We start from the raw sequence: 18,624 nt of genomic DNA, 5'->3' as shown, positions 1-18,624 counted from the left end.
AAACTGCATCTAACTCGGCACACTGTACCTTCTAGTAATACTTCATATACTAAAATGCTCAAGTGTAGTAGAGATTTAGAGGTAAATACTTTGAAGTTGTCTTCCTCAAAGTACTATGCAAACTACATGCAAAGAAAGCCATTAATAGTGCCTTCGTGTACTGAATGTTGTTGGCAAATCTGGTTTTAGTTTAACATTGTGCGACCAGATACACCTTTTGTTACCGAATGACTAGTTCGCAAGATCAACTACTCGTGCTAAGGCATATGAACAGCCTGAATCATGCCTCATATCTTTCCCACTGTCTTAGATGACAAGAAGGTTCATTTTTTACATTGAGCTTTACAGCAGGAAAAGCTAAAGTTACTCACTGAAACTGCAACGTAACTAACACCTACAAGTTAGAGATAAATAAGCGTTGATCTTTATAATCAACCTTGGATTAAAATCCCTTGTTTGGTCTGCAGTTATTTACATTGATGTTGTAATGCTGCTGCTGATGATACAAAGACATGGAACTGCTGCTATCACCCATGTCCCTTTCATGTCCATACTCATTATCAATCTCCTCTTTTGCTACATTCCCCATCCCCATGAGTTCCAGTGGCCTTTGAGAAGATAAAAACTGTTGGGTTGGTTCGCAATATCCCGACGAGGATGTTGTTGGGACAACTGATGGGAGCTTCGAGAGAAGTGCTTCGAGACTGCTCATTGATGGAGTTATCTTTATTGGTTGTTGATTGAAGTGATTGTAAAATTCCATTGGCGGCGGCTGAGGAGCAAGGTTTGGATGGAAAGGCCAAGTTTCTGGTGCATCAGTCCTGAAGGGGTATGCAGAAGATGATGGGTGTGGAAGGAGGACGCCGGGTATGCTTTCGAGATAATGGAACTTCTTCCTCAGAAGAACAATGTAGCTAAGATCTTCCACAACCTTCACAACCAATTAGGAAATGTTGAAAAACAAATTAAACGATCGAAATGAAAAGCAAAAGATCAGTTGGTTAAGGAAAGTTAGTTAGTCCACTGCAGATATTTACTGACTGTGACTAGTGCGTGTGGCGATTTGTGTGCGTGTGTGTGAGAGAGAGAAAGATAGAAAGACCTTGTTAACTGATCCTAGTTGAACAACACCTTCTCTCACTGCAATCAGAGCTATAGTCTGCAAGATTTGACAAGAAAATCAAGGAAACAAATATTTAGTCACGAGAAGACAGTGTGTTAAAGAAGAATGAGTTAAATATATGTTCTAAGTATACAAACCTTAATACCCGATTGAAACTGAGCCTCCCATGTCCTTGGATGCTGAAAATCACAATAAAACGTCAGATTAAGTACAAATAAAAAACATTAGCTCTTCAAAGATAACCATTTTCTTACTGAATCTACTGTGTTATTCCATGCAGACAAAAAGTTGATCTCTTGTTCACCAGGTTCCTTATGTATCCACTTATGACCATGGTCAGCAGCCACTTTACCGACCAAACTGCCAACAAAAACCTCATCAACTTGCTTTGCAGTTTAAGCTCATTGAAAGGTATATTGGTTTGATGACATGTTTCTACTCACCCTTCTCCAAAGTTGTAGATTTCATGAGACATCTTGAAGAAAACCTCAGGTTGCAGACCTTTGAGGTGTTGGAATTCGCAGTTACCATAAGCGGACGAACCTCCATAATCACCTGATTCTACGTCGCTTGCCATTGAAGCAGCAAAATTGCAGAATCCATCTTCCCATACCAAGATCCTGGTACATAGAATCAATGTAAGCATCATCATATCACACAAGTTCAAAGACTATGGGCACTTGTTATTTGTTGACACGTACTGAAGAACTGAATAAGACTGAGGACTCGATAACTATACAACTGAATGTAGTACCAGTTCCTTCTGTTTCCTCTTGACCTATCATAAGCTCCTCCTTGAACATCCCATCTGTCACAAGTGTATTAAAATCTTAGTATATAATAAAGAAATAAATAATATAATTCTATTGTAGAATAATGAAGTTTAATGAAACAGCTCATTTGGTTTTCTCTTTCTTCTGCTGATTTTCTCACTTGGGTGGTGGATAATTTCTAGGCAAGATCCTCCAAAAAACTGCATAAACCCATTGAGAGTCCTCATGGATACACAAACTTCTTAAGGTTTGTTGAAGAAGATGCGTCACAGCCAATGGGTTAATGTGTTCCTCCATTTAACCTTGTCAGACGAAAATCTACTTCCCCTCTTTCACTGACTCTAGGAAAAATGAAAATAGCCATCAACTTGGAATAATAGCTGCATTTATACTTCTTTTCCCCCTCACCTCCTTTTTTCAATACAGTATCAATATTTCATCATGCAATTTTTGACAAAGAAGTTCTCTGCAGCCTCACTACAGATTGCATTACTGCATGGACCAGGGTTTTGTACACATGGATAACAGGCATGGAAGGCATATGGACATTGACATCCACACAACAACTGTATAATAATAATAAAACAAAAAATAAGTACATTAAATAAATAAACAAAATTTGAGGAGAAAAAGAAAAGGAAAAAAGAATTGTTGTATACAGAAAAATTATCATATTTTCCTTTTTATTTTGTTATATTTATTTTTTTTTTTAATGTTAATAAAGTATTGAAGAATTAGTTTAAGGAGAGGGGATCCAACACAACCCTTCCTTCCTCCATAGTACATACAGGGCTGTGAGATTTATAGGGCCATTGGCATAACATCGAAACGGAGCCCTCAACCATAAAAGCAAATGTTTTTTCAGTGTGATACAATAGTAAATCAATACATACATATTTGCATGAGCAACACTTAAAAAATTAGGCAACACCAACACATGAATATCATTTAAATAAATTGAGATTTATCCAAGAAGCTAATAGAATTATAGATAATATAGAATTGAAGTAGAAAATTTGATGGAACAAGAAAAGAGAATGTAAAAATTGAAAATTGGAGAGTGAAATTGTGTGGAAGAAGAATAAATAACTATCAGTCTTCTTTATTTTTATTTTGCTTTTTATTTTTGGTTTTCTTGTTTTAGGCTTGCTGTCTAACTTAATTGAAGGGAGAAATAAAACTTAATTTTGGAAACATAATTTAATTAGTAAAACAATTATTTCAATTCCTATTTTAATAGAGATAATATGAGAATTTTTTTTAATAAAGAGAATAATTTACGCTAGAATTTTAGATTAATTTGATTTATTTTGGAATCAACACGTTATAGGTAATTTTGGGGCCCTCCAAATTCGAGGCTCTACTCCTCGCACATGCTCAGTGCCCCTGAGTCCATACCAAATAAATTAAACTAAAACATGCTAAAAATGTCATTTAAGGAGAGGTATTGAACTGATAGCCAACATCATTTTAGATTTTCCACTATTAATATATAATCACAAAAACACTATATGTGGTATGCCTAGGACGGAACTAGGGAAGCACATGCATAATACCCCAAAGAATAATTGAGAGTTCCATTACGGTGTTATTTTAATAGTAATTAGTTTATTATGAATCTACAAATTATTATGTAAGAAATCTAAACATTTGCACCTCAAATTTGCTTTCATAATTTTAACCATTGCAGCACCATAATTCCCATAATTTTAACCATAATTTCAAAGAGAAACTCATCTGCCATGCATAATTGAGAACAACTCTGGGGAGTAGCTCCAGAAAAGCTGTCCCCTTTCATCTTACAATTATGATCTTGTAAGGCCCACTTTTTCTTCCCATTTCCCAACGGTCTCCATAAGAAAACACCGTTCAAAAAACTGTTTCTTTTATTCCTTTTCCCCATTAATTTCTTTGTTATGCCAAGTATCAATTATTATCTTTTTAGCTGGAAGTATCAATTATTATCAGTAAGACCAAACCTTCTAAAATCTACATCATGAGTGAATCCCTCTCTTACGTTGCTATCTTGAAAACCCATATCTCGCCATAGTCCATACCCCTTTGCTTCTCTGACACCCTAGACTAGTTTTTACTCATTTCTTCCAAGGAAAAAAATCCCACACCATTTCAATATATCTTTTGAAATTTGAAGTAATAATTAGAAGAAAAAAAGAATTCAGGAATTTAGTACAACTTAACCAAACCATGATGAATTGTTATCAAGCTGTAAGTTTAGAAATTGCAAAGGTTACAACAATTGGACACTTCATAAGTTCTAAACCTCCCAACTGGTAAAGTGCAATATGACTCTATCAGTCGACCCAGCACCAAATTATCGAAAGAAAAAAAGTAGAGCAGCTCCAAGATTTCCTATATTATGACGTAGAGCCTGGCAGGACGATATGATCAGATGACGATTATATATCAAACATAATAGACATAAATTCGAAACCTGAATCTAAACGAAATCTCAATCATATTATTTCTCGTGCAAGCCTCTACATCAACAAACTTCGATTCTCAATTAACATATGTGGTAATGTGCATGCATCCTTGATATATTTTGCTTTCATACTTTAGATGGTCACCCGAAAGCAGTACTAGACCGTAGGACCACATGTCCACATTCACCAAATGTGCACCACTCAACGTGTCCAATCTTCAATGCACCATCAAAGTTCATCAGTTTGGTCCAACCAATGTACGATTGGGTCCAATGATGAGGTGCTGTCGATTATTCACAAATTGCGTGAGCCTTAGGCCTATATTAAACCATAATAAGTTAAGTATCTCCCCTCCATATTTCGGAAAGTATTACGCATTTCCATACACAAAACAACAAGGAGAAACAGTCATATAGAGGCCATTTATATGTGGACATCGTGTGCAAAAAATTCGAACGAATCCGTCAAGTTTATATAAAAAACATACCGGCAAGCCAAAGAGTGAAGAAGATGTGTTCTATAATTCAATTACTTTCAGGTTGTTATGGAAGAATGAAACAATGCGCAACTCTAAAACAGAGTGCAACAATCAAAACTATCTATTGACTAACTGAGTAACGGACCTATAGATCATCAAAAGAAACGTGCAGATGAATTTATGTTGTGTAAAATTTAAATAACCAATACTTGAAATAATTATGATAATATGTACATTATATAGAATTAATATGAACACCATGATGAGAAGCCAAATGATCATTGTACTTCAAAATCTCAGTAAGAGCAGAAAAATGAGGTAAACTGGATGCTGGAAAGATACTTCACTAAGATTCTGGTAAAAGACCAGAGTACTCTCTAGTCTCTATACCTTTTTCCCTACAAATGCATGATGACCAAAGGGAGATTGCAGAGATGATAGCTTGAGATATAGCTTTCATTTCTCTTCCCCTGACACCAAGAAAGTTTTGACAGACAAATTAATCTCATTCGTTGACCATCCATCAACAAGGAAAAAGACTTTTGAAGAAGTAATAAATCAAAAGTATAAATACATGAAGATCACTCATCACACCATATTTACTCTCTTTACTCAGCATTTGTCTCCTTCATCTTTTGATAGTGACACACGTTACCATCTTAATAATTCATATTTTGGTTTCTTATGAATATGGCAATTGGCAAGAAAATATTTAAGAGTGGGAGAAAGAGTTGTTCAAATTGGCGTATTTTGTTGAAGTGATCTAAGAGAGGACCAGTGCGTGAGGGTATTTGATTTACACTTTGGTTTATAAACATTGTATTCATCAGAAATTAAATTGGTACATGGGTATACTTGAATAGGACTTGATCCATAGCAAAACCATAGTTTTGTTGATAGTATTGAATGTAAGAAGCTGAGAAGGAAGAACATACAACTAGTCCATTCATTCTCTGAAATTGTATATGAAATTTTCTTGAATTCTACAGTATGCTGTGCATGATTATATAACCTTTTCCACGTGTCATTTGAATTCGTAACCTCATATGGAAAAACAAATGGTGTTTCCACCACCAAAATCCTAAAAAAAAAAGAAAGAAGAATGCAAATTCCGATATATTATTGTAGTTTTGATATAACAACAAACATGATTCTTTTTCTTTTTAGTGAAATTTTGGTGGACTAATTAAAATTTGCAGGATAAACAAGCAAACCTACATCCTTCACCTGACGAATCGGTTGATGCATGATGCATCTACGCTCCAAAACCGTCTAGTAATGTGCGCTTATTGTTTACTGTTATAATAATACAAGCCTGTAGGAGGTATCTGATTTAAGGTATTAATATAAACAATTGGCTATATATGATCCAACATGTGAATTAATGGTGTCTTGACCACTGAAGGGTGGGCCAAACAAGAATTGGATCAGAGGGCCTTAGTGAATGTCATACTTGACATTTTTTTGACTGTAGGGCCATGTTGGCCTTTGTCCTTTTGTAACTGTATCAAATGTGCGATTTTGTACGATGCCGTATGAAAATTTAAAACAAGAGTGAGCCACTGCTGCGAGCCTGCAATAGTGCCTGAATGGTGATGTGAGCAAGTTTGGTGTCTGAGGTTTGGATTTAGTTGAAAGAGGTAGTGGTGGTGGTAGTGGTGGAATGGACAAGTTATATAATTTAGTATACATCTTTGTTTAATCGAATTGGGGAAATCAAATGAGTATGGGTGGAAATATGGCAGAAGAGTCTGGTTGGTCAAGATGACAGGTGTGGAGTGTGGACTGCCTTCCATCCCTTTCTTTCTATATAAAAGTGCAGTCCCTTCTTATCCATCCTTATAATATTCCATGTGAAATACAGAACTAATTTATTCACATAATCGCATAGAATAAAAAGTTTACTATATATCCAGGGGAGGAGTTGTAATTAGATCAGTGGACCAATTAAATTACCAAATCCCACTTATCCGACTGAAAAAACAAAACAATGATTAGTTGTGCAAACAACATTAGTTCACTGTTATCATATAAATTGTATAGCATTTAAGTAAATTTATAAAATACAAACAGACTTATAAAAGTTGTTGATTTTTAATCAGACAAGAAAGCAAAGACCAATAATCTATTCTGAAAAGGATCTCCTACATGATTTTGCTAATAGAAAGATACCAGCAGGTTTATTTGTTCCTTTTTAATTATTTATGTTATGGAATGTTTGGTTTAGAACGTACAATGTGTTTCGTGGGAAGATTGCATTACCTGTCGTGCAAACACGTAATCAATCACAAGGATTCTTGCACAAAAGGTTACATATTAGAGTCGCAGATATCTAAGATCTCATTTTCAGTGTTACTTGAGGTGTTGACATGTCCTATTACACTCTGAGCCCAGTGGTTTTTCTGTCATACATTGACAATATAAAATTCCCACAATTCCCAACAACTGTTGTTAGGAGTGTCTTTGTATATTTTTCACCACCCAAAGCCTAGGTCTTAACCTCTTTTACTTCTGCAAGTCGACTGCATGAATGGCATTACTAGAAACACTTTCTGGTACTACATTACCAACATGAAGGCCCATGTACACAGACAAATGGCATTGGATACTACAAAGTTTGTTCAGAACCTATCCCCAAATTCATGCATGTATCAGCATCGACTTCATTAAGAAGAATATATTGCTGAACAGTGAAAGAGGAGAAGCTGGAGAGGGATACCATGAACCTACTCTTTAGTCTTTACCACTAGCAAATGATTCAATACAATATCAAGATTTCCTAGAGAAGATGATCAGATATGGCTCCGAGAGAGACTAATAGAAGGTGCCAAAAGGAGCGAGGGAGTTGCAATACTTTCAAGTGAAGTGGTCAATGATTCAAAACACTGCCAATACCAACTTCTCTTACCAAGAAAATTCATATCACCACGTGAAGCCTTTGCTGGTCACAATTTTGGTCGTGAAAAGTTGATGTACCTTCCAACAAAGTAAAAAGATTGTCATCCCTACTTACCTTTTTATGCTGTAAAACAAATCTTTCTTTAGTAACTTCAGTAATCCATGACTTTCCACTCACATATGAATTGTCCACATCCAAACCATTTGCAGCAATGGTGAGAATAAGCATATCTACCAACAAAAATAGCATTTGTACGATCGATCCTAACAGTTAAAATGTAAGGGCCTTCTTCTAATTAGCACCCGCTTACTGAATGGCATATGTAAGAGATCATATCACTTGTAAGTCCATAAACATCTAAAGCTACTCAAAAATGAATCTGTAATAAAACTAATTAGTACTCAAACGTAGGATGCAATGATGCATGCTAGTCTTTTAAATCATTATCGCCATTCCATAGGCCAAGTACCAATCATATTCATATTAACTGCACCACAGTAGGGCCTTCAGTGAGTTGTTAATGATCATATACAGGGCTTTGGACCATAAGGTACCACGTCCCTGTTGCACTAGCCAAAGGAAATAATGTAAGTGTAGCAGACAACCAAAGGTGGTCAAAACTGTGAACCAAGTCATTTAACAAGATGCTACTGTCAGAATTTAGCCTAAACCAGTTTAAAAAGACCTCTTTCAGGAGAAACAGTGGTGAAACATCTATTTTCTGGATGTATCTACTGGAAATTCTCTACTTCTTGCACAGTACAAACATATATCTTGTTCCTTGAAAATATAACATATTACCATTACAATATATAACAACCATTTGGTAATCAAACGATCGAGATAAAATAGAGTTACAACTTTAGACTCATACCTGGAAGAGAGATAATCTGTAGCTCAAGCTCGTATCAAGCAGAAACAAGTTCATGTAGCTGGACTGCAAAGTGTTTTTTAATTTTCTACTAAGTTGGTTATCAGTTTGGCTTAGCCTAAGTAATAGGTGTTATATATGTTAAAAGAATGAGAATAATATGATCAAGCAATAATTGCAGAAAAAAAAAAGATGAGACTGGATGCTTTTGATGATTTTATCTTCTAGTCATGAAAGGGACTAAAAATGATGTACATGAGGAAAAGGCATCTAAGTTTTGATGGTAGTGGGACAATTCAGTGAGATATGTGGGGAAGAGGTGAAGGGAAAGGGACATGTGATCACACAAAGGTGTGCAACTTTTCTGCTTGTTTGAAAGAGACCCTTACTTTTTCAAAAAAATTCAGCTCAAGAGAATTTCAACCCTACTGGAGACGTCAAAATGACTATCGAAGGTATATCAAGGTCATGGACTCCCCTTAGTGTCATGCCCAATTATCAATCATACTACACACTGGTCAGTTTTTCCAGTCTAATGTGATTCCAACCATGTGTTCACTCATGCTAAATTCTGGTACTTTTTCTTGCTCCTCTCTTTACAGAAGAGATTGCACATGGGTACATGCCCTAGTAGGTGAGATGTTCAATATTTTCCATAAAATTATGGAGACATGGCACTCCATGTTCATGCTAATCTTTCGTGTGATCAACGATTGATTACTTTCATGTAACCAACATATCAAGCCGTGATTTAGCCCCATAAGAGGGTGATTGACTAACACTAACCATATGATCATGATACATCACCACTCGAGTAAGGATTAAAAAAGATAACAGTAAATAAAGATGAGAATCAAATTTCTCAAGGAGAGCTCAATAAGATATAACATCAAATTTCTCATTTGTATGCAGACATCATTTTCAAGGAGAGCAAATCATGTACGTCGTAAACATAAGAATCTACAAGAAATAAGAAAGCCCAAAAAATGACACCGTATACCAAATATCTTTCAAACCTCCAACAAGGAAAGAAGACTGTTTTCGACATCGATTTCTGAGATAACAGATAAGGCATAAATGAAGGACTAACAACTTAATAAATTGTAAAGCCATGCAACGAGGATCTTTGGCGAACTTTAGCGTAAAAAAGTATTAAACTCAAACCTAATACAGATAACATGACATATAACATCACAAGTTTGTCATTTCTGTTATTTTTGAAGATCAATACCCAACATAACCAAAAAGTTTGTCATTTCTGTTATTTTTGAAGATCAATACCCAACATAACCAAAAAGTTTGTCATTTCAGTCAATTTTTGAGGCGGACAAAGGCAGAATGATATATTTAAGAACTTAATGCAGGTTAGGGTGAGCCATAACCCTAAGATTTTATTAAAAAAAATACAAAAAGTTACCTCTGACCAACTCCACTCATCTGATGAACTATTTTGAGAAATGATATACTATGTTTCCAAGCGAATTTATGTCAAGGATCAATCAGTTATCCAAAAACATCATATTGTCACCTTCTTTGAATCAGTAGAAGATAAATAAGTCATGTCTAATTTTTAGAACATCCTACTATTCTGACACTAAGTAACATATTTGGTATTAAAACATTTGAGTGCTGTAAAAGAGGTTCCAGACAATGTGGAAGCACGGGATCTAATGCGAAAATTGGTAATTCAAATTAACTACAGGATAGTAACAATTACTGAGTGCTCTTGGTGCAGACCAGAATCCGAAGTCGTCATGCCGAAACCAGATGGTTCAGTTACTGCTATACGTTGTGGATATGGTGGTCTCTAACGAACATGCATGGTAAAGTCCTTAGTGCCTACACAAGAAGCTCACGTAATAGATCAGTAACCCTACTGACTATAGAAAAAGTACTACAATGTACCCTACTCATGAACTTTCACTCATTCCCTCAAAGCAATGCAAATTATACAAGGCAGAGAGTGTGTCCCTTGGTACTGCCTGAACCTCCATGCTTCTATCATGCTACTGATTGGAAGATTTGAATTTTGAAGTTTTAAACATTCAACACATCTTCAGGGAAAGCAACCAGTAAGTTTACCTTTCCACACTTTTTCATGTATTTATGTATTCTACTCCCCCTACATGCAACACTGTCTAATGTAATAGAAGAGGATGTATCAAAGGTTTCCAAATTAATAAAGGTTGGGGACTGCCTAACCACTGGTTAATCCCTCCCCTCCCCTCAAAAAAAAAACACATCTCCATGTTCTAGACTGTTTTACAGCTCCCAGTGTTTCTCTATTTATCCCTTTCACATCTTACAACACGGTTAAATTCTTTCACAAACAAAAATAAATAACAGAAAAAAAAATACTAAAGTACGAATAAATAAATATTTTTATTTAAAAAGTTTAATCTTAAGTCAGTATAAGACAGAGGTGGTATCGAAGGAAAGCTCCCGCCACGATGTTCATAATGATATCTTTGTATCTTATGCTATAACCCACTTCTCACTTTTCCTGTAACGCACTTCAACCACATTTTACTACATATCACATATTACACACAAAACTAATAATAAATGAAAATTATGTATATTTTTTCAATCAGACTTGTGACCTCCTTAACAACTAGCAGTCTAGCACAACACTATCTAAAATAACAGCGATATTTCTTGTAACTGAAAATTCAACAGACATCAAAACTCATCAATTATTACATAAGGAGAAACAAAGCAATGCTGCTAGCAACACAAAAGTGTCGCTCAAATTCTAAATACTTGGTGCAGATGCACACAGTCTAAGCCGTTCTAAGAAAGCAGATCAGCTGAACCAGAATGACGCTTTCATCATATAGATAGTAGTTCCCGATTAAAGAAAGATTCTAAGATAATATTAAAATTCTAATTTCGTGCCATTTTTTTTATTTTTCTTTGGTGAACAAAACTTTTTTATAACAAACAAATATTTTAAGCTACAATCAACTGACAGAAAAGTGTTTGAACCAGGAAGGACAAAGATAACTTAAGTATTGCCTACCAAAGTCTGACGGAAATGCTAAGTGAGGGAGGTTTTCACTTTTCACCAAACCCAAACCAACAGACATGTTACCCCCTGTAAAGAACCAACTCCTGCTTTACACAGTTGCCCTGATTCACCGCAAGGACCCCTAAGCAGCACACCGACATAACTATGTTAGTCCCTGAATATCCCAATTGACCATCAATTCCAAAATTCCACCGTCTTCTAGGCCACTGTTCCAAAAGCACTTTGACAGAAATAGATAAAAATAACCTGCATTCAATATCGACAACGCCTTGTAGCAGACATCTACATATTTGTCTAGATATAGGATAGTCAATGAAGAGATGATGGATTGACTCATTCAAGTCGTTACACAATCTGCATTTCATTGGCACCATTCCCCTTTGTGATAGATTACCTAAAGTTTGCAATCTGCCCCACAAGATAGCCCATATGAGGAGTCATCTTAGAAGTATAGCAACTGATCATACAAGCTTATGAGGAAAACTCTCAATTACCATCTGTTTTGCCTCCCTAGATAGTTCTTCAATCTTCTTGTAATAGCTCTTGACACTAAAAATTCCTTTGTTAGACAAATTCCAGACCCAAGCATCTTGTTCATCATTAAAACATTGCTTTTCTAACACCTGCATCACTTCATCATAAGCTTGTATCTTCCATTCACAAACCGGTCTTCTTAAGTGGAGGTTCCACAAAGTAGTGCCCATTAATGATGGTGAAGTGGTCCGCTGCAAGACCTTATTTCTTGATTGCGAATCTGAAAATACCAGGGAATCTCACTTGCAAGGGAGTGTTCGCACATCACGCATCTCTCCAAAAGCGAAATTTGTTGCCACACCTCACTTTAAATGAGATATTTCTCTCGAAATCAGCAAGATTCGCAACGATTCCCTTCCATAAACTACACCCATGTGATTGGTTCACAGTGTTGGAGAATTGCAACTTTGGGTGCATTAGGTGACACTTTATTGGTCACAATCAATCAAGAAACACACCAGACTTCATGAGGACTGCTAGTCCTAGGGGACCCATCAAGGAAACTTCCTCCAAGATACCATGGGTCCAATTTCGAAGGGGGTATGATTTTAATCCAATAACGGACCAATTAAGGTTCCTTCAGTACCTGACTGATCTCAGTTCGGTGTTAACCAATCTATAGTCAAGGGTTGATCAAGAACTATAAACCATGTCACCCAAACATGTATTCCTCCATTGAAAAGGTGGCTCACAAATCGATCAGTCAATGACAAATACAGCATATAGTTGATAACTTTATACTAAGAATGTCATCCTTGTCCAGCATTGTCTATTCAAAGCACTTGATACTAAGAAAATGACACTTAAGCTACCAGGTGAGTACACAAAGGTATCTTGATGCCTCTTCCGCTCTGATGGTAAATACTTCTTCCTAAAAGAACTCTTAGCACCAATCCATATGGAAGTTTATCCTTTATAAACCTTACGAACAGGACTTCCGCCAAATCAAATATAATCCATTAACCCCATGTTAGATATACTATTCCAAGCTCCTAAAGCAGTAGATAACTTCTGATCTGTGACTAACTATGCCAACCTTATCCGTACCTAGCTCATACAATATTTTACAGACAAACCTCTCTATTGAAGATGGGCATCCAACTTAAAACCAATTGGCGATAAGTGGAGAAGCCCATGAACTTATATATTTCAACATCTCAACACACTCCATTCCATAGAAATATACAATCGTTTGAGCTCAAAGAACACCTATAAGCACTTCTTCCCAAAACCTTTTTCCCATATCGACACCTTTGAAGACAAAAGCAAGTAACCAACTTAGTAGCAAAAAAACATAGTAGCTCCAACTGTTATGGTTATTAATGGCAAAAAATTCAATTTTCAAGAAATTAAATTAAAATATAAATAAAATGCACATAGCAAAGAATATTGAGTATTATATCTTCAAATGGTGGTTCACACTTGCTAATTTTTCACATCACAAGACATATTAATTTCACACTAGATATGATTTATTATCTAATTTTTATATGCAAAACACGAGATCTTTGGAGCATTCTTTTAATTCCTTATTTTGTACTCACTTCAATACAAAAGGAGATGAAGCTTGTGTTCTCAAAAGAAATAATACTGCACTTACCAACATCATACAGAAATCCCCTTGAAGAATAGGCTATGATGCTGCATTGGTACAAAAATAACTATAACAATGAGTTAAAACTGTTATATTTTTTCCCCATAGTAGTAAGCAGTTCCAACCATTAAGGCCACTGTTGCACCTTGAACAACCACACGAGCTCTCATTAACTTCTGGCCTAACTGAGAATTTCCTTGTCTGAAACTTATCAAGCCAGCCGTGAGCACCCCCGCAGTTATTAGTGCACCTTAAATACTTTTAAAGATTAGTTAAAGATAAAATATTTCCATCCATATTCCCTATAATCTGTCAAGCATGTGCAAAACCAGACATTTTAAATTCATTGGGTTAAAAAAAAAGTAGTAGGTACCTATGGGGACGAAAGGATTCCTGACACGTTTCTTTTGATTAAAAAGATCATCAAATTCAGTTTCACTTGTGCCCATCTTCTCCATTCAATGATTTCTTCAAATAACAGAGAAAGAAAACCCAAAATGAGAATGCCCCTCCCCCCACTCTCTCTCTCTCTTGTGAAATATATTGCAATTGTTGGACAAAATATCGATGTCTCATATGTCGGCTTGTTGAAATACCGGATTGGCATATATTATGCTGTTTTCCAAGATTCAAGAATGTTCGCAGACACGGCACTATATCGGTGTATAGCACTGGTTTATTTTCTGTGAGAGAGTTTTGCGTTCTTAACCAAACCTAACCAAATAGTCACAATCAAATACAATTAATACTTAACAGTCCAGAATGCCACCAGGAAGCCACCTCTGTCCCCTTTTTTCTCAAAGGTAGACACCCCAGCTTTTACAATTATTCAGTAGTAAAAAAATGAAATACACGCCCTATTTTTACAATTATTCGCAATTAATAGTAAGGGTTATTTAGGCTTTAGTATTACTTTTTATGGGGTATTTATTTAGGCTTTAGTCTTAAAATTATCGATTATTAGGTTTTAGTCCTACTTCTATCTTCGATTTCTTAAATGACCAAAATACCCTTACAGCATGTTTATCATGTGACTTGAAATTGCATAAAAGTAGGACCAAAACCTAATTTACCCAATTATAGGAGGGGTAAATCCTAAAAATGGGATTCGACTACACAACACATACAAATATAAATATTGGAGTCGCATGTGTTGAATTGGAGTGCTACATTCATTGGATAAAAATAAAAATAAAAATATTGACGAGTCCTGTGTTTAATACAAATATATAGTGAAGAATTTACGGCTCGAATTGAGATTCTTCTCTAAAGAGAGTGACACGTGGACAGAGAGACCTTCTAGCTAAGAAAAGCCCAAGGCCCATAAATGGTTTTAGTGAGCCCATAATATACTTGATTAAAACTAAATGGACATTATTGTATTAAACTAGTGCTCCAGTAAGACTAAACAAACGGAAAAAAAATTGAAATCTCCGCCCACTCGTCTTCTCTCATGCACTCGTAAAGCGAATCTAAGGGGAGAGTGAGAATAATTTTCCCTCATTATCTCACCTAATTCATCAAGTTGAAAACTATCAATGATCGAATGGCAGATGTAATTTATGTAGAAAACTTATTATAAAATTATATTTATTGTTAAGTAAATAAGAAAATCAAATTGATACAACAAATATGTCATGAAGAAACCTTTAGTTCAACAAACTAACTTAATTTACCAATGATTAAATTCGATCCTAGTGATAATTACTATGTCCTTATTAAGACAAATTTGCTCCCTCTTAGTGCTCAAAGTTGATGAACAATTGTCTCCCAAGACAAAACGGATTTCTATCCCATAAATGTAGCACTCCAATTCAAAGGCCTCAATGAACATAACATTGTGTTGTGTAGTCGAATCTCATTTTTAGGATCTACCCCTCCTGTAATTGGGTAAATTAGGTTTTGGTCCTACTTTTATGCAATTTCAAGTCACGTGATAAACATGCTCTAAGGGTATTTTGGTCATTTAAGAAAATCGAAGATGGAAGTAGGACTAAAACCTAATAATCGATAATTTTAGGACTAAAGCCTAAATACCCCATAAAAAGTAGGACTAACGCCTAAATAACCCTAATAGTAATAACCCAATACAGATAACCTTCCCTTTCGACAAACCCCAAACCTTTCTTCTCCAAAAAAAAAAAAAAACCGAAAAAGCTAATATTACAAAAAAAAAAAACGGTCTCTGTCTACTTTCCTTCAATTTCACTTTCGCTTTCTCTCTCTCTGTTTCTTGAATTTCAATGGCGAGCAACAATCTACCTCGAAGAATCATCAAGGTTTGCTTCTTTTCAAACTTCTCGATCCTTCTTTCAATCTTCCTTCTTAAAAGAGCCCATTTTTTTTAAACCATTGATTGTTTGTTTTCATTGTTCAGGAAACACAACGACTCTTAAGTTAACCAGGTAACTTTTTTGATATGGGTAATAAATTAGTGAAAATAATTTAGTTGGTATTAAATAAAAAATTAATCTTTTTGTGAATTTATAGCTCTTGGAATTAGTGCTTCACCTTCTAATTTTTAAGGATTGGAAATGTCGATTATTGAGCTGGGATTATGTTGAATTTCATGGTTTTTGTGCAATTTGATGAATGTATATGTTGGGCATTTGATGTTTTTTTTTAAGTACTACATTTTGGTATGTTGGATGTTTTTGAGTGAAATGCATAGTTTTTTTTAGTAACTTTGTAGGTTAAGATACACAAGTTGCTACTCAATGGGTTTGTTTTTTGTTCCATCTTATGTAAAATGTGTGCGAATGATGGGTGGTTTGAATGATAAGGAGATAATCAAACGTATGTGAAGGTAAGATTTTTCCTCTCCTCTTTTTCTGTTGAAATTGTCATTTTTTTTTAATAACTTTGTAGGTTAAGATACACAAGTTGCTACTCAAGTCGAAGTTTCAGACACTGGATAAAGATGAAGCGGGTCTGTTTTTTGTTCCATCTTATGTAAAATGTCTGCGGATGATTGGTGGTCTGAATGATAAGGAGATAAATCAAACGTATGTGAAGTTAAGCTTTTTCCTCTCCTCTTTTTCTGTTGAAATTGTCAAATCTTTTGAAGTGTGTGCTCGTAGCATATGAGAAGAGGCAATGTGAAATTGGAGCTTGCACATGTATAACTATTTCGTTATTTTTTTCTTTGTTTTGTGGTGTAAGATTTTAGAACTAGCTGCTTAGTTTGGATTAATTGGATTAAGGAGGGGATGCTCTCGGTCGGAATTGGAGAGGGCACACTTATTGCTTTGCTTGCGACATGGGCCAGATAAGTCGTTAAATTTTATTGATCGGTGTGAGTTCTTGGACTATTGTGATCTTGATTTGGTCAAGGATCAGGCACGGATGTCGGCTCGATCTATTGCTCTATCGATTGTTGCAGAAAGCTTATTCAAGTGTGATGGCTATAGTCATGGGGGAGGAAGTAGCAGAAAGGCGCAAGCAGAAAACTGTTGCTGCACAAGCAACAACATTGAAGGTTATAGTCCAAGTCCCAGTGTCCATTGCAAGAAAAAAAAATGAATATATCAACATTGGATGTCATTAGTAATTTTAAACCTACTGGGGTGAACCAAAGTTGTAAGTCGGCTCCATCAAATTATAGTCTTAGCAACACCAAGTTGCTTGAGAAGAAATCCTCAGTGGCTGCAATAGCAACTGGAGCAGCAACAACTTTCCGTGAAAGGTTTTGTAGAGATATAGTTATTGTCGCAAACATGCTATCAAAAGCCAATTTTAACCATTAAATTTCAGTGAAGTATGAGGCACTGAGTTGCTACTGATGGGATTAGCCACTGGTGTTCAGGTTCCACCCCTTGACGAAACCTCTCTTTGTACAAAAGGTTATTTCTAGGAAATTTTGTTCACCTACCTCTGTATGTATTTATGTAGTTAGTTTCTTTGCAACTATTTATGTTATAAGATATTCTCATTCTCTATTTCTTATGGATACCTGTGGTTGTAAAGTTACCTCGCCAAGTCATCATCAGTTACAATGTTAGTTACTTAGTTTGCTTTACTCTCTCTTTATCCATTTGATGTCATCATCTATTTTTTATTGTTGTTTGCATCACTGTCATTTTTATTATATATCAATTTTTGGTGCATCAAACTTTTTATTAATAGAAATTGTCCTAGGAAGCCTATTCCGCTTTTTTTATTTTTATTTTTTTTCTATATAATGGTTACGTGGGTTTGCCTGCAAGGGGGAGACAGGTTGTCTATGAATACATGATACAGTGGCACCAGTTGTGCTTGAGCTAATGGCTCTGCATTCTGCTTTTCAGGTTAGCGGTGTGAGAATGCTCACAGGAGAGCACAACCTTACGTCGTCCCATGATGGATGTGTAAAAATGTGAGTAATGACTATATTTACAGCTTTTGTGAATTTTATGCTCAAAATTCTTTTAGGTCACGCAAGAATAGTTTTTGGGGTTTGGTTTTTGGTTCCATCTGTGGGCTATATTGAAAGACAACCTAAGTAAATGGAATCTCTACATTTCAGTGTTAGAAGGTACTTTACCTATAACTATATTTGACTCACGGTTTATATATTTGTATTTTGTTGCATTGAATTAAAATCTTAAAATGCATTTATCTATGACCCGAATTATTTCAAATGTTATTTTTCATTACTTGAAACTAATTATATGCACTGATGTCGGAAATCATGTGAAATGATCGTTTTCCCACCGTTTGTTGTCTCCATTAAAACCTTAATTGCTCTCACTCTTCGATAATCAATTTATCGGCTAATCTATTGAAAAGCTAAGGATTCATTTACATTTGCTTACGAGGTCCAAGATTTTTTGACTGGAAACTTTGGGATTTTTATTAAACCATATCAAACTCTGCTTTCTATACTTTTCGCAGCTTTC

General features: G+C 35.4%; 1 protein-coding gene and 2 long non-coding RNA genes across 3 annotated transcripts; 1 reads left to right on the top strand and 2 right to left on the bottom strand.

Moving 5' to 3' along the window:
* Positions 1 to 252: 252 nt before the first annotated feature.
* Positions 253 to 2,377, bottom strand: LOC147498075 (protein RICE SALT SENSITIVE 3-like). The gene is made up of 7 exons (XM_086559023.1): positions 2,057 to 2,377; positions 1,878 to 1,931; positions 1,567 to 1,743; positions 1,378 to 1,483; positions 1,261 to 1,302; positions 1,103 to 1,159; positions 253 to 931 (listed from the first exon to the last, which is right to left on the bottom strand). Exons 1-7 carry the CDS (start codon positions 2,191 to 2,193, stop codon positions 443 to 445), a joined length of 1,062 nt encoding a protein of 353 aa, XP_086415149.1. The 5' UTR covers positions 2,194 to 2,377; the 3' UTR covers positions 253 to 442.
* Positions 2,378 to 5,906: 3,529 nt separating this feature from the next.
* Positions 5,907 to 13,841, bottom strand: LOC147498074 (uncharacterized). Its single transcript, XR_015195369.1, has 3 exons — positions 13,754 to 13,841; positions 7,895 to 10,427; positions 5,907 to 7,794 (listed from the first exon to the last, which is right to left on the bottom strand). It is a non-coding gene; the product is annotated as an uncharacterized LOC147498074 (long non-coding RNA).
* Positions 13,842 to 15,932: 2,091 nt separating this feature from the next.
* On the top strand, positions 15,933 to 17,647 carry LOC147498073 (uncharacterized). The gene is made up of 3 exons (XR_015194205.1): positions 15,933 to 16,026; positions 16,125 to 16,152; positions 16,616 to 17,647. It is a non-coding gene; the product is annotated as an uncharacterized LOC147498073 (long non-coding RNA).
* Positions 17,648 to 18,624: the final 977 nt, after the last annotated feature.

This window comes from Coptis chinensis, chromosome 5 (genome assembly GCF_015680905.1).
Source record: "Coptis chinensis isolate HL-2020 chromosome 5, ASM1568090v1, whole genome shotgun sequence".
Taxonomy (NCBI): Eukaryota; Viridiplantae; Streptophyta; class Magnoliopsida; order Ranunculales; family Ranunculaceae; genus Coptis; species Coptis chinensis.
This window is presented reverse-complemented; position numbering and strand designations above follow the sequence as displayed.